Source organism: Echinops telfairi, unplaced genomic scaffold, assembly GCF_000313985.2.
Source record: "Echinops telfairi isolate 266 unplaced genomic scaffold, ASM31398v2 ScPeMD7_7457;HRSCAF=8495, whole genome shotgun sequence".
In the NCBI taxonomy this organism is placed as follows: Eukaryota; Metazoa; Chordata; class Mammalia; order Afrosoricida; family Tenrecidae; genus Echinops; species Echinops telfairi.
In genome coordinates this window covers 8,590,098-8,612,187 of record NW_022111357.1, presented here as the reverse complement: position 1 = coordinate 8,612,187, position 22,090 = coordinate 8,590,098, and the positions used below count along the sequence as shown (strand labels likewise).

The following is a 22,090-nucleotide window of genomic DNA, read 5'->3' as shown; positions in this document are numbered from 1 at the left end:
ACTTTTTAGTATACTTATCCTATTTATTATTTACCTTAGTAAGTGACTAAATAACAGTATTACTAAGGAGTTATGAGTTAACAAAGAGCAATAAAGAATAGCCTTTTATCCATATTGAGGAGCTGTGGTGACTCATTGATCGAAATGTTGACTGCTAATTGAAAAATCGGTAGTTTGAGCCATGCTACGGGAGAAGCATGGCTGTCTAATTCCGTAAAGATTGACAGTCTTGACAGTTCTGTAGGGCAGTTCTACCCTGTGTTATAAGGTCACTGTGAGTCTGAATCAGCCTGATACAGAGGGTTTGGTCCTTGGCTATGCTATTGTTGTTTAAATCTATTTCAACAGGAAATAGGGTTTATGTTTAATGGATTTTTTAAGTGTAAAGGAAAAAATAAACTGAATGTAATATCAATACTAATTAGCAGGAAGGAGACAATCAGGAAGGTGGTTTAAATAATGATTTCTTGTATGTCTTTATATTATTTATTCTTAGTAATATAATCAACTTTGATTTTTGATTTATAATATGTTGATATGTCATCTGTGTAATGTCTTAAGTTGTGACAAGAATCCTTTAATATCTTTGTAAATATATATTTGATATCCTTGTAAATATATCTTGATGTCATTTATACAGCATAAAATATTTTAAATCTTGATGAAGTTCAAATGACCTATTTTTCATTTGCGTTACTGTAGTAGCTGTGTGACTGTTGGTGTACTGTTTTTGTGTTTCTTGTTGTCTCTAAGGGCCCATAGCGAAACCCATGCCATGAAAACTTACTTATATGTTTTCTTCTATGAGAATTAGGGTTTAACCTCTTATTTGTTGATCCATTTTTAACTAATTTTTTATATGGTGTGATTTAAGGGTTCTATGTCTTTGGTTTGTATGTATTTCCCAGCATAGTAAGTTGAAGAGATTGTTCCTAATCTTTTTCCATTAAATCCTTATCAAAAGCCAGTTCACAATTTGTTGACTCATAATTCTATTCCATTGACTTCTATGTCCATTCTTCCACTAATACCAGCCTGTTTTAATTACTCTACATTTGAATAAAAACAGGAGCTCAGATGGCATAGTGCTTATGCTTTGGGCTACCAACCGGAAGGTCAGCAGTTTAAAACCATCAGTCGTTCCTTGGGAGAAAGATGAGGCTTTCTACTCCTATAAAGAGTTGCAGTTTTAGAAACCTATTGTGTAGGGTTAGCCTTCCCTGGAGTGTCCCTATGCATCAGAATCGACTCCGGTGCAGTGAGTGAGTCTTTAGCTTGTTTGAGTAAGGTTTGAGGTAAGCACTTCAAGCCCTCCAGCTTGTTTGGGGTGTTTGTAGTTCCTGGACCGTCCTTATGCCATCCTGTTTTCGGATTGGCTTTGCCATACCAAAAGACCATTGTATTTTGCCAGTGCTTATTATTGATTCTATACATTAATTTGGGGAGTGTTGCCATCTCTCAGAAGGAGCCTTGGTGGCATCATGCATTATATATTGGGCAGCTAACTCGAAGGTCAGTAATTAGTAGTTTGAAGCCACCAGCTGTTCCACAGGAGGAAGAAGAATCGCTCTGCTCCTGTAAAGATTTATAGCCTCAGAAACCCAGAGGACCAATTGTGCTCTGCCCTATAGTTTGCATTATTATTCAGAATCAACTTGATGGCAGTGTGAATTTGCCATCTTAACAATATTAAAACTTTTGATCCATGACCACAAGATATCTTTCCATTTATTTATATAGTTGGGAAAGTGGTATGGGGTCCGTATCTGAACAACTCTGGCTTCCCTGCTGGCACAAGACATGCCTCCACCTTCTATCCTTCCACATGTACAGGCCTCCACCCTCCTTCCCCCCATGTCATTCTGCTTCTGTGATGGGATCCATAAATTGGTGCAGTAGCCACACAGAATCCATAGATATAGATATAACCCATAGATATAATACAGTTGTGGGGGAGTTATTAGAGAAGTTGACAAATTCCCACAAGTCAGGACCAGCATTGGTTCACAACAGTCCCTGTCCACAGTCGAAAGCCAAGTCTCTTTCTCACTCTGGTATTCACCTTCTCAGCCCTGACCCTGCCTTGATGAGCGAGGAAGCCAGCTTGCTGCTCTGCCTCACAGTCTCAGTGCTGCTTCTGTTCTGCCCCATGGTCTTCTTGCCTCCACCCCTGGTCTCAAGACCTCTTTGTTCTTTCCCATGATCTCGGATGCCTCTGGTCTCAGCCTCTACCACTTCAGACAGAAACCTCGAACATGCTCTACTGGTGACTCTTCTCTAATGGTCCTAAGATTTCCCTCTGTTCCTGCTTCTGAGATGGCTCTTAGACATAGGAATGGTGTTGATGAAGATGTTGTTTTTGCCTTTGAACAGACTGTCGTACCCCATGGAAGCATATGGTGGAGATTCAGAATATATTCCACATTAGTGCTGTCCATTAGCATAGCAGAAAACTCCCTCCATAATGGGATTATAACCACAGGCATAGAGGCAAGAATATATTCCACATCACATTGGAGATTAGAGCTATAAGGGCCATATTAGGTAACTGACTACATCTCAAGCTTCTTTAAATATTTTCTGTAATTGTTTGTAGTTCTTTGTCTCCCACCATACTCTCTACTTTCCCACTGGGTTTGATAATCCATTGCAGTGACACAATTTACACAAATTTATACACACAATTTTTAGACTATAGATGTTGCGCACGGTTATGGGGTTTATTATGGCAATTAACATGTTAACATTCAGCTAAGAAATGCTCGGGATGCAGTTGTTTGGACAGGACAGTTTCTTCTCTGCTTTGCCTGTAAGCAGGCCCAAATCTGGCCCTTAGTCTCTTGGCCTGGATTCTGCCTAGCTGAAGTCCCGTACCTATTTTAGGTCTGCCAATAAGTACCCAAAGGGTATGCCTTTCCACTGTAAACTTCAACCCAAAGGCATTGAGCTCCAGCTTCACAGATCAGCAAACCCAGCTCCCCTAACAAAGGACCCGGAGCCACTGGATTCCACAAGCAACCTCCTGCCCCAAACCACTCACCTCTATTTGCCTTGTGGGCTGGGAAGTCCACTGCTCTGGCTCCTCCTCTGGGTTTCGGTTCTGCTTTTGCTGCTGCTCTCTCACTTCTCTGGTGTCAAAGCGGTCTCCTGTGTGGGGATGCTGGGCCTAGAGTCCACCCCTGGCGCTTTTGGTCTTGCTGGTAGTGAGATTCCCCGCTTCCTGGTTTTTGATGGCTGATTTTATACCCTGCAGGGTATAAAATTGTTGGTAATCACAATTAACTGTGTTAACAATTACAGCTTAATCATATAATCCACTCAGTATCTTCCCCCAATCCCAAAACAAAGGTGATTTGGTGGGAGTAACCAAGGCTGTGGCTTGAAGAGCCCTATTAAATAGTTCACTGCATTGCACTCACGGACCTGTTTTATGTTAATTTATTCATAAGCATTTTACTCTTGCTGCTGTTGTAAATGGAGTTGTTAATTTCCTTTCAGATTGTTCATTGTTAATGTATAGAAATCAGGGTTTGGGATTGATTTAAGACAGTTCAGTAATTACTCTTAAGCAAGGGCTCCATGTACATCACATACCAACCACATCTGTTGCCTGTGATATTTTAGACCATGGAGGAAACAGAGCTGCATCCTGCTCAAAGATGGGGGCTGAGCAGACTGCTTTGCATGTGTGTTCTCCAGCATTCTGTGATGCATATCATGGCTCTTGTTTAGGATGATAGTTACTGGACCAGCTTGAATTACTATTTCATTCTCCAGTTTTATTGGCATATAGTTTATATATGTACTTCAAATAGTTCAATACTATTAAGAAGAGTGGTATAGTAACACAATCAAACTGTAGAACATGTTCTTCTTGTACGCACTGCTATTAGCGCCTTGTTTTCCCCCAACCTCCCCTGCCGTACCATTAATCCATCTACTATCTCTCTAGATTCACCTATTCTGGATTTCATAGACAGAAGGATACACCAAAAAACAATTTTAAAAAACCCCAACTAACACCAATAACAGAGTAAAACCGAAAACCTCATTCAAAAAGAAAGAAAATACCATGCTGTCATGCACAGTGCATTGGAAAGTGGATTACTGCAGATGCTGTTAGGTTAAAATTTAACATTTTATCATTTGATCTCCCTTTTGACCATATTTTTTCTTTTTTAATCATTTTATTAGGGGCTCATACAACTCATCACAATCCATACATAACATCAATTGTGTAAAGCACATTTGTACATTCATTGCCCTCATCATTCTCAAAACATTTACTCTCCACTTAAGCCCCTGGCATCAGGTCCTCATTTTTCCCCTCCCTCCCTGCTCCCCACTCTCATGAGCCCTTGATAATTTATAAATTATTATTTTGTCATATCTTGCCCTGGCTGACGTCTCCCTTCACCCACTTTTCTGTTGTCCGTCCCCCAGGGAGGAGGTCACATGTAGATCCTTGTAATCAGTTCCCCCTTTCCAACCCACTCTCCCTCTACACTCCCAGTATCGCCACTCATACCACTGGTGCTGAAGGGATCATCTGCCCTGGATTCCCTGTGTTTCCAGTTCCTATTTGTACCAGTGTACATCCTCTGGTCTAGCCAGACTTGCAAGGTAGACTTCGGATCATGATAGTGGGTGGGTGGGGGGCCATTTAGGAACTAGAGGAAAGTTGTATTTTTCATCATTGCTACATCGCACCCTGTCTGGCTTGTCCTCCTCCCCAAGACCCCTCTGCAAGGGGACCTCCAGTGGCCTACAAATGGGCTTTGGGTCTCCACTCTGCACTTCCCCCCACCCTCATTCGCTATGGTAAGATTTTTTGTTCTGATGATGCCTGATACCTGATCCCTTCGACACCTCGTAATTGCACAGGCTGGTGTGCTTCTTCCATGTGGGCTTTGTTGCTTCTGAGCTAGATGGCTGCTTGTTTACCTTCAAGCCTTTAAGACTCCAGACGCTATACCTTTTGATAGCTGGGCACCATCAGCTTTCTTCGCCACATTTGCTTATGCACCCATTTGAATTCAGCGATCGTATCAAGGAGATGAGCACACAATGATATGATTTTTTGTCCTTTGACGCCAGATAACATCCCTTCAGCACCTCGTGATCACATAAGCTGGTGTGTCCTTTTGACCATTTTTAATTTGTTCTGTTTTTTCCACATATGATTTTGTTTTTAGCTTTATTGTGAGTTCATTGAAGGCTTATAGAGGAGATCAGTTTTCCATTCAATTCATACATAGTTTGTTTCTATCGCATTCATGTTAATCACCTCTCCTACTTCTTCCCCAGGTTTCCTGTTTCCATTCCTTCCTAACCCTTTGTCCTAGGGTAAATGCTGTCATTTGGACTCTAAATCATTGTTTAGTCTAAGGTGTGTGTACCTCCTGGTGCAATTAAGCCACTGTTTAGCTTGAGCCACTTCCCTTCAGTTTCGGACATGAAAGGTGGCCAAGGCACATACTCTCAGGGGATCCCCCAAGTCTATTCATCAGTAAGCTTTATGCCTTATTATTTTGAGTTTTGTTCCATCTTTTTCTCCCACTCTATCCAGAACCTTCTACTAATACCCCTTCCGGAGCAATTAAGAGCGATGGTCAACACCATCTAGTTCTTCTGACCTCATAGTTGTAGACAGTGATGCTTATCTGATTCATTAGTCTCTTGGACTCATTGTTTCTACGTCTTTGATTTTCACCACTCTTCTTTCTTCTGGTTGAGGAGAAACCAACAGTTTCCCCCTAGATGGCTGATCAAGAACTTTTAAAACCCCATTTACTACTCATCAAAGTAGGATGTAGAACATTGAAGTCTTTTTGAAAAATATATTATGCCATACAACTGTATCTTTTAGCTTATTTTGTGCCTTTTTATTTAATTTTTTAAAACTTCACGTCAGTTAGGCAAAGGCTTACAGAACAGATCATCAGTTTTACATTCAATAATTAATGCATATTTTGTTTCAACTCAGGTATTGCAGTATCCTCAGTGTACCTGTCATCACTTATCTGTAAGTGATGTAAGCCTTGGCTCTTTGATGATTTTGAGTCTTGTTACACATATTTCTCCCACTCTACCCAGGATCTTCTCTTGTGAGTCTCTTCAGAGTGGTTGGTAGTGGTAGCCAGTTCGTCTGGTCTCTGGATATGGTAACCGCCCAAACCCATACGTTTTTCCATTTTCAGCATTCTTCTTTCCTTGGTTGGGTATAGATAACACACATGAACTGATCTTCATGTGTTCATCTTGTGTCCTGCAACACTGATTTTGCTAGCTCTAATTGTTTTTGTGGATTCTTTAAGATTCTTTCAGATTGTGTCATTTGCAAATAGAGAGAGTTTTAAGTCTTTCATATTTGGATGACTTCTTGCCTTATTGCTTTGACAGTACAGTGTTTAAAAATGTAGCAAGAGTGACCATCTTACAAGATATGACAAAATAATAATTTATAAATTATCAAGGGTTCATGAGGGAGGGGGTAGCAGGGAGGGAGGCGGAAAAAAGAGGATCTGATGCCAGGGGCTTAAGTGGAGAGTAAATGTTTTGGGAATGATGAGGGCAATGAGTGTACAGATGTGCTTTACACAATTGATGTGTGTATAGATTGTGATAAGAGTTGTATGAGTCCCTAATAAAATGATTTAAAAAAAAAGAGTGACCATCTTTTCTTGTTTCTGATATAAGGGTTAAGGGTTATTTGTTCATTTGTATTGCTTATATGTGTTTTATGTGTACTTAATATGTAAATAATGTGTATCACATTGCCATCAAGGAGATTCAACCTTGTACGACCAAGAATTGCCCCTTGTGGGTTTCTTTAGCTGTAAATTTTTTTAATCATTTTATTGGGGGCTCGTACAACTCTTATCACAATCCATACATACATACATGCATTGTGCCAAGCACATTTGTACATTTGTTGCCCTCATCATACTCAAAACATTTGCTTTAAGCTGTAATTTTTACGGGAACAGAAAACTTCTCTTTTTCTTGAGGAGCAGCTGGTAGTTTCAAACTGCTGACCTTAGGGTTAGTAGCCTACTGGTCACCCACTTTGTCACCAGAACTCCTTAGATAATTGGCTTATGCTCATTTAAATCAACCCAAGACAAAAACTGGGAACAACCTAAAAGCCTACCAACAGACACTTATATAAGGTGCATCTATCTATATGATGGAATACACCTTTGCCCCACAAGGGGCAATTCTTGGTCCTACAAGGTTGAATCTCCTTGATGGCAATGTGATACACATTATTTACATATTAAGTACACACAAAACACATAAAATCAAAACCAGTGGTTTTGAACCTTGTTAACCTTGTGGTTAACAACTCAACTCACAGCCCACTATACCACCCTGATTCCTTCTAGCATGTGCATATGTGCACAAAATTTAATTTTTTTAATCATCATTTTATCGGGGGCTCTTACAACTCTTGTTACAATCCACACATCAATTATGTCCAACATATTTGTACATATATTCCATCATTCTTTTCTAGACATTTACTTTCCATTGAGCCCTTGGGATCAGCTCTTTTTTTCCCTTCCGCCCTCCCTGCCCCCCACCCCTCGTGGCCCCTTGATAGACTGTAGATTAATTATTTTCAGATCTCACACTGACCGCTACCTCCCTTCCCTCTGGTTTCTGTTGTTCCCCCTGGATGGGGGGGGGTGTGGTTTGTGCCATTCATTGCGATCGGTGCCCCCCTCCCTCTCCACCTCCCCTTCCTGCTGAAATTTTGGTCTCTCTATTCCCACTCATGTTCCTGGGTCCCATGTATTGTGCGTTTTATCTCTTGCCTGTACCTATATACGTTCCCGTCTAGTCCAGAGTGGGAAGAGACACTGGAGTCATGATAGCGAGGGGTGAGGAGGCCTCAAGGGATCAGAGGTATATTATGGGACTCATTAGTGCTCTACTGCACCCTGAATGACTCATCCCCTCCCTGCGACCCCTCTGAGAGGGGATGCTCCATTGGCCATAGATGGGCTTTGGGTCTCTGCTCCAACCTCCTTCCATTCTCACCAGTGCATTTTTGTTTGTTTGTTTACTATTTGTTTTGAGTTTTCTGATGCCCGTTTCCCGGTCTCGATAACACCTCACGATCACTCCGGCTGATGTGCTTCTTCCATGTGGGCTTGTTGCTTCACGGTTGGATGGCCTCTTCAAGCCTTTAAGACCCCAGACACTGTATCTTTCAATAGCCAGGCACCATCCTCTGTCTTCCCCACATCTGCTTGTGCACCTGTTTTGTTTTCAGCAATTGGGGGGGGGGGGCGACTAAATTTAATTTTAGGTATTTATAAAAACCCCAGATCTTTCTTACGTATTTACTGGCGGCTATGTATTTTTCTACATTGCTCATTTAAATGACATCTTCAAAACTGTGTTTAACAATACTGTCCCCAGACTTGTGTTCCTCCTGTTCTGTGGTCCTTTGACATTGTTATTATTAGCGTATTTATATGCTGTGGTTACAGGCTCTGAGTGAAGTTTTTAAATTGGGGCTTCTCTAGTCACCTGGCATTATTGAATTATTGGGAAATGATCTCATAACTAAAAAATCAGTCAGATATCCTCAGAACACATCTGCAGGTATTGATTTGAAAAATGTGCATTATAATCAGTTTTTAGTATGGTAGTTTTATGAACTGAGTAAGGTGTACTTATTTATAATTATAACTATTTTGTATCCTTATTTTTATAAGGAGACTCAAAAAAAGAACTTAATGGCCAAGATAATTAAAAGAATTACTTAACTTGAATCCTGGTATTTTAAGACACCTCTTTAAAATACTTAGATCAGTATTGCTCACAATACTGTAAAGGACAAAAATTAACCATGAGCTGGAAGTCTTTAACATAGAAAGAAAGCACAAATGAATTTTTCTTATCAACATGTACCTATGTTTTTTCTCTTACAGTACCTGTTTGAAAATGGTAGGATAGATAACATTTTTACTGAACCCTATTCCAGATTTATGATTGAACTTACCAAACTCTTGAAAATATGGGAACCTACAGTACTTCCTAATGGTAGGAGAATTATTTTAATTTTGATTGTTTTCACTGACATGCTTTGTTAAATTGCATGAGTCTGTGATTATCTTTTTATGAATTGCTTATTTCCTATATCTGACCTGGTTATAGAATATCAACTTTTGAGGCTAAAGTTTTGGATTTATTATTTTACGGTATTTATAGATTCCAAATGCTGAAAATAATAAACACAAACAAAACTTTAAGTTACAGTTTTACTTTTTAGAAACTTCATTTTGATCTTCAAGTCAATATAGCTCTACAGGAGAAGAGTAGCGGCCACATTCTCTACTCTTAGACTCTCTTGCTGACAACGTGCTGGTCTCAAGCTTCTAGAAGTAAATAGAGTTGAATGTGACATTCAGGATTGTACGCCAGTTCCATTGAGGGCACAGAGCTTTTGACGTCTTGTGAGCCAAGAGGTGGCTTGATGTTTTTTGCATTCAAAAACAGGCTCTGGGAGCATAGAATTGGGAATAATAGTTAGTTTTGTGGCTAGTCTCTTAAAGAATGGAGTAAAGAAGCAGGACAGGAGACATTGGAGAGAATTAGGAAAGAATTTTATTTAAGGGGCCTCATGAAGAAGGTGCACTTAAAAGCACTTTATTGTAATTCTTATGCAATTCTTTAGCTTTTAAAGTATCCAAACAAATCACCAGGAAATAATCACTTTTAAACAATATAAATTAAGATGAGGGAGAGTGATCTATTTTTTTTTAATCATTTTATTGGGGTCATACAATTCTTAGCACAATCCATCCATACATTCATTGTGTCAGGCACATTTGTATGTTTGTTGCCATCATTCTCAAAAGAGAGTGATCTATTTTAAGACCAAACTAGTTAACATAAAATTAATGAAAAAAAATTAATGTTCTCAGTCGGGAGCCAGCAAATTGGGTTTTAAATTTTTTTAATGGTTGTGGAAAAAATCAAGAGGAATAGTATTTTATAATATGAAAATTAAGATAAAATCCTGTTAAAAGTATAAAAGTAATGTTTAATTGTACATAGCCACATCTCCTTGTTCACATGTAACTTATGGGTGGTTTCAATCTACAGCAGCAAAGTTGTGCAGAGCCTGTATGGCCCTCAGTGTCTAAGGGAAAGGAGAAGCAGAAGAGGTTCTGAGATCAGGGTTCTGTCCCTGCATGCACAGGCTTAGTAAACAAAATATTTAAACATATCTTTGTGATCACTGGGCAGCTGCAGACAAAGTATCTTAATAATAAACTTGTCTTCAGATTTGTGTGTATGTGTGTGTGTTCTGGGAAAAGGCTATTTTGAGATCAGAACTGTCTGTTGTATTAAGGATTAACAATATTTTAATAAGGCTAATAATCAAATTAGGAGCCCTCATGGCATAGTGGTTAGGCATTGGACTGCTAATCTCAAGGTTAGCAGTTTGAAACCACCAGCAGCTCGTTGGGAAAAACCTAGACTTTGTATTCTTGTGAAGAGTTAGTCTCAGAATCCCACAGGGGCAGTTCTACCCTCCCCTGTAGGGACACTCTGAGTCAAAATAGATGGTGTGGCCATGAGAATCTTCAGATGTTGAACAGAATTCAAGTAGACATCTTCCTTTGGGAAGATCATTGACACGTTTGCAACAAGTTGCTGAGGTGAGGCGCCACATAAAACAACAGGTTTTTAGTGACTCAGCATTTTTAGGAAAGTTAGAAAGACCTCAAGGAAAATGAGCCAAGAGAAGGAAGACCGTCAATCTTGACAATAAAGGCATGTGGCTAGAGTCTAGAAATTGGTGAGAGAAGATCATAGAGGTACCATTGATACAGTATCTGCTGAAGTTGGGATCTCACGTGGTTTGGCATTTTCCATTTTAAACACGCACCTTGGCCTCAACAGGCTCTTGGCTGGGTAGGTGCTAAAATCAAAGATCGGCTGAGTGACTCTTAACTGGGGAGGAGTCTTGAGTTTATGAATACCATCCAAAGAGCAGGATCCATTCAGAATAGTTTCTTCCAAGGGAATTACCCGGCCAGTTAAATTCAAATCAGAGACGTCAGCCAGGAGTTATATCGACTGTTTTTGAAGATTCCAACGGGATAATCTCCATAGATTTTTCTCTAAAAATCTGGGATACCTGGAGCTTAAGAAGAAGTTATAAGAAAATTGGAAACATTGTTGAGAAAAGCCAGAAAATGTGCACTAAGGAATTTTTTGCCATCACGGACCCCTGTTCCTTCAAGAGTAGCCCTGACCTCGCCCCTTCAGATCACTGTTTCTTGTTCAGAACTCAAAGTAACATCAAGAAGGAGCACCGTTTGTGTCGCTCCAGCATGCCGGCACTGCAGTTTCGATATGGTGTAGATTGAGGAGTCCAGAATTGGGGGCGGAGGTGGGGGGGGGTGGAAGGGGGTGGGGGGAAGCGCGGTTGAAGGTTACGGAGGTAGAAACCCACTTACCTTCATATTTACTGCCTGGCCCTCTACATAAAAATTTTGCCAAAAAAAGAAAAATTAGAAGTTTGCCAGCCCAGATATAAAATAGCAGTAGAAATACAGATGTTTAGGTTTCAGAATCTCGAGTTGATGCCCAGCAATTGGTGTTGTAATAAGCCCTCCAGATAATTCTGATGTAAACCATAGCTTAAGGTTGGGGGGTGGGGGGGATGAAGACAACTCTACCAGATGGTATTCTAAGAGAAGATAATTACTGAGAGAGGGTGGGACCAGCTTCACCCAGCCCGGTGCTTTAAACAGGAAGAGCATGGGCGTTGCTTCTCAAAAGAAAACGTGAGTGTTGTGATCAGAAGAAACAGCACTTGCTGAGCAGGTAGCCAACAGGAAACAAGAAAAGCGCTGTCTCACAGATCTGAAGGCTGATTGTCTGGAATTAGGAAGTTGGTGAGGCAATCAACCCATGGCCCTTCCTGGTCCTTCCAACAATCTCCATCTGTTCCCCGTATATCCTCTTCCATTATAGGATAAATAACTATTTTGTATATATCTCTTCCCATATAAGGCTTCGCTTTTTAATGTAGTGTACAATTGTAGTGTCACACCTTCAGAGGAAAAAATACATATACATGTATATGTAAGTAGCAGTCATTGAGTATTAGGGACTGATCGACTTGTGTGGGTTCAGAGGCCGTTTTCTCGTGGTACCTTTCTGTGTGTCTGCTTAAGAGAGGAGGGAATGAGAAGGGTCCTTCTTTCCTTTCACATCTTCCAGTCCTGGAACACGGAGAAGCTCCTTCGTCCTGTTCTGCAGGAACTAAGTACCGTTTCCCCCTTCTGTTCAGGTTACATGTTCTCTCGGATTGAAGAGGAACACCTGTGGGAGTGCAAACAGCTGGGTGCCTACTCGCCAATTGTTCTCTTGAACACCCTCCTTTTCTTCAATACCAAATACTTCCAGCTAAAGAATGTGAGTGAGCACTTGAAGCTTTCCTTCGCTCACGTGATGAGACGGACCAGGACACTGAAGTACAGCACCAAGATGACGTATCTGAGGTTCCTCCCCCCACTGCAGAAGCACGAGCTGGAGCCAGGTGTGTGTGTGTGTGTGTGTGGTGTGTGTATGTGTGGTGCTGTTCCAGAGACGCCTGTCTGAAGGCTTAGTTAGGAATAAATAGATTGTTGTCTTGGAGGGCTCGGTGCATTTTAAAAGTGGAAGTACTTAGCTTTATTTTAGCATTTAAGTTTTGGGTTTTTTTTTTCCCCTATTATCACAGCTAGGGTATATAAGCATTCCTCATAACTGAAGTAATTACTTCAGTTGCCTTTGATGTTAGACATTCTAAGTTAATTGGTCTAGGGTAGAAGCCAAATAACCAACATTGTAAAGCTTCCCAGAGGATTTGAATATGTAGCTAGGGCTGAGAAACACTGATCTAGAGGCAGTAAGTGTTTCATTTGCCAATTAGAAGTCTGCTTAGGTTTTCAATCTGTTATATCTAAATCCCGTTTTGATCAGAATACCTCTTTACAGTGCACATGAATACTGAAAGAACTAATAGCTGGTTTCGATGGCTTAGGACAGCGGTTCTCAACCTGTGGGTGGCCGCCCCTTTGGAGGTCGAATGACCCTTTCACAGGAGTCGCCTAAGACCATTGGAAAACACATATTTCCGATGGTCTCCGGAACCCAGACACCGCTCCTCTATCCGTCTCCAGGCGGTCCGCCCACATGCAGATACGCCCACGTGAAGACTGTTACCCATGCTACACCATGCTTCAAGACAAAGTTTCATTGATTTGTCATTAGAAATACGTATTTCACAATATATGATTAAATACTGTTTTTGTGATTAATCACTGTGCTTTCATTATGTTCAGCTTGTAACAGTGAAAATACATCCTGCGTAGCAGACATTTACATTACGATTCATAACAGTAGCAAAATTACAGTTATGAAGTAGCAACGAAAATAATTTTATGGTTGGGGGCACCACAACATGAGGAACTGTATTAAAGGTTTGCGGCATTAGGAAGGTTGAGAACCGCTGGCTTAAGGTGACATCGACAAGTGACAGTTTATTATGAAGTTTATTATCTTGTATTCTAAATACAGCCTATTAAGTAACAGTTTGTTGCCAATGTTTTTTTAATCGTTTTATTAGGGGCTCATACAACTCTTATCACAATCCATACATACATCAATTGTGTAAAGCGCATTTGTACATTCATTGCCCTCATCATTTTCAAAACATTTCCACTTAAACCCTGGGCATTAGGTCCTCATTTTTCCCCTCCTTCCCCGCTCCCTCCTCCCTCATGAGCCCTTGATAGTTTATAAATTGTTATTTTGTCATATCTTGCCCTGTCCGACGTCTCCTTTCACCCATTTTTCTGTTGTCCGTCCCCCAGGGAGGAGGTCACATATAGTTCCTTGTAATCGGTTCCCTCTTTCCAACCCACTCTCCCTCTACCCTCCCTGTTTCGCCACTCACACCACTGGTCCTGAAGGGATCATCCGCCCTGGATTCCCTGTGTTTCCAGTATCTGTACCAGTGTACATCCTGTGGTCTAGCCAGACTTGCCAGGTGGAATAATGTGTGAAGATTTCCAGTTGGTGGTATGTTGTGTGAGGTCAAGTTGGTTTGGACTCTAAAACTACCCCGAGGTCTCCCACAGCTGTAGACTTTGTAGCAGTGAGCCGCCTACGGGAGCTCGGACCCTCGGTGGATTAAACTCAAGTAAGTGTGACTATCATGCCACCAGTCCTTATCTTGGTAGTATAATTAGAAATTAAATTTATTGATTTTGACCAAAACTATGAGTTCTGAAAGCCTCCAGAGCAATTGTTACTTACATGGGATCTGAATGAAATGTTTCTTTTGAATGAGAGAATTAAATTTGTATTTTTCAGAATTAAAATTTTTACTGAAACTAAAATCCATAAAAAAAACTGTGAAAACAAAACACAACCAATTGTGATGTTTTACTTTGTGTAATTTTTTTCCCTTTCTTTTACTTTAGAAAACACAAAGATTATCATGCTTTTCCTCAGAATGCCTATGTCCTGTTTCCTTAGTCTTATTTGATAAAAATTTAAATTCACAGAGAAACGCCAGAAATTGTGTAATCAGAAATATTTGTTGCAAAGAGACAGAATGAGGCATCATCACCCTGCAGCATGAGGAAGGCCGTCTCAAGAAGGGGTAGTGAGAGCAGGTTCTGTCTCCTGAAGGTCACTGTCAATGCCTCCCATGCTGCTTTCTCCAGGGCATCAGGGCCAGTCATTAGTAAACTGAGTCACTAAAGAAAATCCATATATCCTAGAACAGCTTCCAGGGACACCCTGAAGTTTCTGCATCTCAAAACTGGCTGCATGTGGTTAATGCTCCAGAAGAGTTACATTTCCCAGTTTTCTAATGAATAGTTCCTTCACAGGATTGGTAATAAACTCAGCTTGGGTTTTTTTGTTTTGTTTAAACATCAGCTTGTTTTCTGAATGGAAAATGAGCACGATCTTTACATGTTGGTAGCTGCTAGGTAAAAACTAGCATGAACTTTATTGAACTGATACCTAAGGAGGAAGCTGGGGAGCGTTTGGTGCTGCCTGTTAAAGGCAGAAGAAAGCCTTTCCCTGAGTTCCTAGGTGCAATCACTTTTCTAGAAGACTGAAAGGAAAAGTGGAAAAGAAACTTTTCACCCCATCCGTGACTCCTTTCTTTTTTTAAATTATGTAATTGGGGACTCGGACAGCTCTTAGCACAATCCATCCATACATCCATGTGTCCAGCACCTTTGTACATATGTTACCATCATCGTTTTCTTTCTGTTTGAACCCTTGGTATCAGCTCCTCATTCCCCCGCCCCCCCCTCCCTCCCTCATGAACCCTTGATAATTTATAAATTATTATTATTTCATATCTTACACTGACTGATGTCTCCCTTCACCCACTTTTCTGTTATCTGTCCCTCAGGGAGGGGGTTATATGTGGATCATTGTGATCGATTCCCCCTTTATCCCCCCACCTTCCCCTTATCCTCCTGGTATCACTACTCTCATTATTGGTCCTGAGGGGTTTATCTGTCCTGGATTCCTTGTGTTTCCAGCTCTTATCTATACCAGTTACATCCTCTGGTCTAGCCAGATACGTAAGGTAGAATTGGGGTCATGATGGTGGGGGGGAGGAAGCATTAAAGAAATAGAGCAGTGGTTCTCAACCTTCCTAATGCCGTGACCCTTTAATACAATTCCTCATGTTGTGGTGACCCCCAACCATAAACTTATTTTCCTTGCTACTTCATAACTGTAATTTTGCTACTGTTATGAATCAGGTGACCCCTGTGAAAGGGTTGTTTGACCCCCAAAGGGGTCACAACCCACAGGTTGAAAACTGCTAACTAAGGAAAGTGGTATGTTTCATCGGTGCTATACTGCACCCTGACTGGCTCCTCTCTTCATTGTGACCTTTCTGTAAGGGGATGTCTAGTTGTCTACAGATGGGTTTTGGGTCTCCACTCCGTATTCCCCCTCATTCACTTTGATAAGATTTTTTGTTCTGGGTCTTTGATGCCTGATACATGATCGCATCGACACCTCATGATCACACTGGCTGGTGTGCTTCCTCCATGTGAACTTTGTTGCTTCTGAGCTAGATGGCCGCTTGTTTGTCTGTAAGCCTTTAAAGATGCTGTAGCCAGATGCTATATCTTTTGATAGCTGGGCACCACCAGCTTTCTTCACTACATTTGATTATGCACCCATTTGTCTTCAGAGATGGTTGTCAGGAAGCTGAGCATCACAGAATGCCAGGTTATTAGAACAAAGTGTTCTTGTATTGAGGGAGTATTTGAATAGAGGCCCAATGTGTGTCTGCTACCTTGATACTTAACATATAAATATATGTACATAGATCTGTTTCTGTATCGCTATATATAATACATTTACATATGTACATACCTGTATTTAGACCTCTGTAAATGTCCTTTGCCTCCTAGTTCTTTCCTCTAGTTCCTTTTACTTTCCTCTTGTCCCACTATCATGTTTGGCCTTCATTAGGGTTTCAGGAATTCCTCTCAGTTACATTGCCCTTGAACAAGCACTACCAGGCCTCCCACACCTTCCTTGCCATTGATTTTAGATCACTTGTTGTTCCCTTTTCCCTGGGTTTGTTAACACCCATGTCCTTTCCCCGGCCTCCCCCTCTCCTGTGTCCCTCCAGAACTGTCAGTCTCGTTGTTTTCTCCTCCAGATTGTTTATCCCACCTATCTTATCTAGATAGACATGCAGAGATAATAATAAGCACAAAACAAAACAACAACCAAAATAAACTAACAACAAAAAAAGAAAAGCTTATAAATAGTTCCAGGTCTGTTTGTTGTCCATTAAGAGTGTTTTCCTGATGGTTGAGTCCAATGGGGTGCCACACCCAGGCCCCAAAGACTATTTTTCATATTTTCTGGGATCTTCATTGCTTTGATCCCCTTGCTGCTCTGTTCCACGCCCTTAGCGTTTCACCCTGCCCTTGGCTCCTTTCTGATAACCCTTGGCCTGTACAAAATTCTTTTGGTGAAAATGAAAATTTGTTCTTTTTTTTTAAATCATTTTATTGGGGGCTCTTTGAGTTCTTTTTTTTCTCTCCCCTTTGAGCTCTTATAACAACTGATACATTAATTGTATCAAACACATTTGTACATATGTTGCCATTATAATTTTCAAAGCATTTTCTTTCTGTTTGATCCCTTGGTATCAGTTCTTTTTCCCCCCCCCTTCCCAACCCCATGCCCCATCCCCCTTCCACCCTCAGGGACCCCTGATAAATGATAAATTATTATTTTCATATCTTAGACCATCCAGTGTCTCCCTTCACCCACGTTTCTGTTGTTCGTCCCCTTGGGCTGGGGACTTATACGTCGATCTTGTAATCGGTTCCCCACTGTCCCCTGACCTTCACCCTACCCTCGGGGTTGGCGCTTTTCTTACTGAACATCTTTTCCCCAAAGAGATGACATTTTTCATAACCCTGTGACAAGTTAAGGAAGTTTGAATAAATACCCAGAGACACTGGCACCACTGTGTAAATATTTATTTGTGATCTCTGCCTATAGGAGAAGAAACAGTAGAACCCTTTTTTCTGCTGTACCTTATAAAGTTTATTAATAAGGTCAATGTCAGAGTGTAGCCATAGTCTCCAGTCCTCTGCTTTTTTGCCAGTGGCACCCCTACTTGCTCAGTGGGGGTGGTCATAAATTTCATAAGACAGGGACTTTGTTTCATTGGCCTCAGCAAATAAACCCAGCACTGAGTAATGTCCGCACACGCGCAGGTGCTCCACGAACACTTGTCTGCTTATGGAGAGGGAGGGAACGACGGTCAAAGTCCGACTGGGAAGCAAAACTCATTGGGTGTGTTGAGACTTGAGGACAAATCTTTTAAAGTATAATCTTTTCCTTTTTATTCCAAGATAAACTAACTGTTGGTAAGAGGAAAAGAAATGAAGACGATGAGGTACCGGTGGGTGTGGACATGGCAGAGAATACTGACAACCCTCTAAGATGCCCAGTCCGGCTTTACGAGTTCTACCTGTCAAAATGGTAGGTGATTGAGCTCCGCTGCACTCGATAAGGCCCATTGCAAACAGGGGTTATCCAATTTTACATTTTGGACGCTTGAACCTCGGAATTCTAGCTGGCTTTTGGCTTTAGACAAAGAGTTTTATTTTGCCATTCTTGTCTGCTTGGATTAGTGACCAGAAATAAATTGCCCTATCTTGATTAATCTCCCCATCACCCCCAAAATTCTCTTTAAGAGCAAGAATCCCTGCTAGTATTTGATCTTTTCAACTGTTGTTTAGACTTTACTTAATATCTTTATTGTTTAGAAAATAAATTTAGAGGAGAGGTGCTAAGCCTTTAGGTAGAAAAACACTTTTGAGGGGAGGGAGGGACTAATACATTTTTTTAAAGGAACTGCAATTTTTTACAGCATTCTTTTAATGAAACCTAATGATTTTATTATTGTAAAGTCTACACTGAAGGTTTCCCCCCCCCCCCAAAGGAAATATGAAATATGGTTTACCCTAGGCAGTATGTATGGAGTGCTTGGTGATATTGGGTGTTGAGTATGTGGTTCTCAGCCGTGGTGTCACGGGTTAGTTAGATTTTCAGTACTTCTCGGGTGTCTTCACTGCTAACGTTGGATAGGACTTTATACTTCGCCTTGCTTTACGTACTCATTTCAGATCCAGAGTATTCTCTTAGTGCTTGAGAAAAGAGTACAGAATTACAGATTATTCGTGGAGGGAGGGGGGAATGCCTCAGAACCTATGTATTCATCCCTCAGGTGCGTCATCGTGGGGCAGAGTGGAGAGCCATGGTGTTAATAAGGAATTCAGGATTTTGTACACTCTCTGACCTCCACTTCCATCGTTCTTTTCCCCATGGGTAGCTCTGAAAGCGTGAAGCAGAGGAATGATGTGTTCTACCTTCAACCTGAGCGCTCCTGTGTCCCGAACAGCCCCATGTGGTATTCCACTTTCCCGATCGACCCTGGGACGCTGGACACCATGTTAACACGTATTCTAATGGTGAGGGAGGTACATGAAGAACTTGCCAAAGCCAAATCTGAAGACTCTGAGGTTGAATTATCTGATTGAAATGGCATTTTGGTTCCTATTTTCATATACATTGGTATGCACCAAACTGTGAATGCATCTAGCCATTGGAAACTGATGTATAAGCCCAAGTCCTCTCGGCTTGACCCTTAGATGATGGACGACAGATGACTCGTGAACACAGTGTGGGTGTACAGATGCAAACTGAAGGCAAGAGTGTAAACCGAGGACGGCTGTGCTTTGGCAGTGGTAGAGCAAGCACTACAGACATCTCCAGGATGACTAAGCAGTTCCTCTGAGTGGTGCATAATCATATTTTGTTTGGGAATAACAAATTGTGGAATATTTTTAAGGAAAACTGTTGTATTAAATTCTACCATAGTAACCTTAGACCTTAGAGAGGTAGCTTTGGAGTAAAACCTTGGCTGCAGTAGACTCCTTGGGCAAGGTCCTCCATCCAAGTCTTGGGAGAATTCAGTGTAGAACTCAGAGTGACATCAGGTGAGAACTGTGGGACCCAGACTTGAAGACCCAATAAAAATAATCAACTTTTTAAAAAAGCTAGTGAAGTGGTCTTGATTTTGATTTTCACTGCCAAGCCAATTCTGGGAAGGAGAGAAGCCTCCGGTGCTTTTGTTACAGGCCCTCACATCAGGGACAAGGCCCCGCTGCTGCGACACAGCGATGGGTCCCTTTCACTTGCTGGGTCTAGCCTACACAGTGTGGGTCTGGATGTGGATCAAGGAACGGGGTGAAACTTTGCAAACTAATTATGCACACAGAAATTCTGTGGAGCCCGTTAGACCCCAGGTGTTTTGAGAGGTTTATAGAAAACCCACTAAAATGCTCATTTCTCTGAGTGCCGTCCTTTATGCCTGATGTCTCCAGGCATGAGCTGTGCTACCCAGAAATGGGGGCTCCTTTTGTTTTCCTTTTTGCCCAAATGGCAGCTTTTCTCCCATGGCTTTACCTTCCGTTTTCCCAAATAATTCCTCTTATTTGTCTTTTGCACCAATTTTTGGAGGCCCGCGTCATTTCAAACTGAACAGTCTCTCCTTACTCTGGTGAACCTGTGGGTTTCCCCGAAGACACAGTATTATTAAACTATCAGAATGACGGGAGAGGCGGTCCCAGTGTGATCCTGTGGGAGTTGTTGGAAGATGACCTGGTTGCCCTCAGACACTTGAAAGTACCCACAAGCACGTCTTCTCCGGCGTGCGTCTGTCCAAGCCCTGGCTGTCCTCGAGCTGTGTGCCGAGCGCTCCCCGGCACGTTTGACATATCGGCCCACCTCCCTCACCTCCATTCTGTTTCTCCTCCACAAAATTTGGAATCAAAAACTTTTATGATGTTGACTAATCACAGAACTTCCTCATAGCTAAGATTAATTTGAGCCCATGATAGAAGTAAACAAAGTCCAAAATGCCTGTTAGAAATTTTAACCTTGAAAGACTTGTCAATAGATCCCATTTTTCAGGTGGGGTGGCAGGTGTTTTTTGTTTGTTTGTTTGTTTTTAAAGCAAATAAAGTCATTTAACTATAATAAAAATTTTAAAGTAGGCCTTTTGGCATTGTGTACTCGATGATTCTGTCCCTCTGCCTGTAACAGATTTCATTTTTGTTACCACAAACTGTGTAAAAGAAGTAAATCTTCCCCAATTCTGTATGATTCCTTCCATCTGTGTTTGTCATTTCTCCCTGGAAAACGTCCTCAGTCGCAGACATCTGTGATGTGCAGGAGAAGCCGTTCAGTTGTCGAGTCCACCGGGGTTTGTGTGAACCGCACCGTCGAACGCTGTGGTTGCATAAACGCAGACAGCGCTACCCTCCTCACCGCACGAAAAGCACATGTTGTTAGCAGAGCGAGGAGGAAATGTGTCTCTTTTAAGCAGAGTGATAGTGCCCAGAGAGGGGCCGTGTCGGGGTTTCACTTGCATGCTAGTCCACAGAGTTGCCCAGAGTCCTGTTAATTCGTGGGGGGAAAAAATGAACTATTCGTCATTCCTCATAAGGGTACCTGTGGATAGTGTGTGTCCGAGTATCTGCTATCTTATTTAAAAATTTGATCTTTGCCCTCAGGAGAAAAACAGACACAACATCCAACAAATAAGAAAAGTATCTAAAGCATCCTTTCTCCCTTTTTGTTTTTAACTACTTTTGGAGTTTTCCCCTTGCAAAACTCATAAAAATAATTCCTTAGAATAAAATAGTATATTTGTATTTGATGGCTGTTATTCCTTTTCTTTATGCTTTGAGATAATTTTAAATACTTTTTCTGTCTGACCCTATTAGTATAACCCAGCAGAGAGTAAAATGATAAGGAAATCATTTTCCCAACATTAAATGATTGGGATTTTAGCCCAGAAAATCCAGATTATGTCACTGCTTCCTAGTGTTGCAGTTGTTTCCTTGTATTTCATCAAAGATTTGGTCTATATTTAGTTAATTAAACTATTCTATATTTAATTTATTAACTGTATTTAAAGCCCTAAAAGGAATCCTGTATATTTTTAGTTTTAAGCAAACTTTTTTTTGAGATTAACAAAGTCTGCATTAGATCAACCTTCATAATTTTGAGATGCTGAGATTTGAATAAAGAATCTGTCCATTTTTAAGACTTAAGTTCATATTTAAATTGGGATTTTAAGACTAAATGATTTTTTTCCTTAGAATTTCTGGCTCTCTTGGTATTGTGCAAATATATCTTCAAATTCTACATAGAGTATTTCTCTCTGCCTGCCCTGTAATACTCTCATTATATTTATTTATTTTTTTCCCTCTCATTTGAAAAGCACTCTATTATAAAGTTAGAATTTAATTTTTGTTGTGAATAAAAATATCCTCCATGGCACTGAATGGAATTTTCAAGATTTAATTGAGCTAGAATCCCAAGTTCACTATACTAGCATGAGTGATCAACAAAATTTATTACATCATTGAAAAAATAGCCACGAAATAATGGGTGTTTGGACTTCCTCCTGTCTGCTGGCTCAGACCTT

The 22,090-nt window shown here is 40.9% G+C and overlaps 1 protein-coding gene across 1 annotated transcript in view; it reads left to right on the top strand.

Moving 5' to 3' along the window:
* The window catches only part of ZMYM4 (zinc finger MYM-type containing 4), a 192,137-nt gene extending 171,370 nt beyond the window's left edge, over nt 1-20,767 (top strand). Inside the window, exons 27-30 of the mRNA XM_004704979.3 lie at nt 8,946-9,057; nt 12,326-12,574; nt 17,943-18,072; nt 18,926-20,767. Of these exons, the coding sequence (XP_004705036.1) occupies nt 8,946-9,057; nt 12,326-12,574; nt 17,943-18,072; nt 18,926-19,133 (699 nt within the window). The 3' untranslated portion in view covers nt 19,134-20,767. The remainder of the gene's footprint in view (nt 1-8,945; nt 9,058-12,325; nt 12,575-17,942; nt 18,073-18,925) is intronic.
* The last annotated feature ends 1,323 nt before the right edge of the window (nt 20,768-22,090 follow it).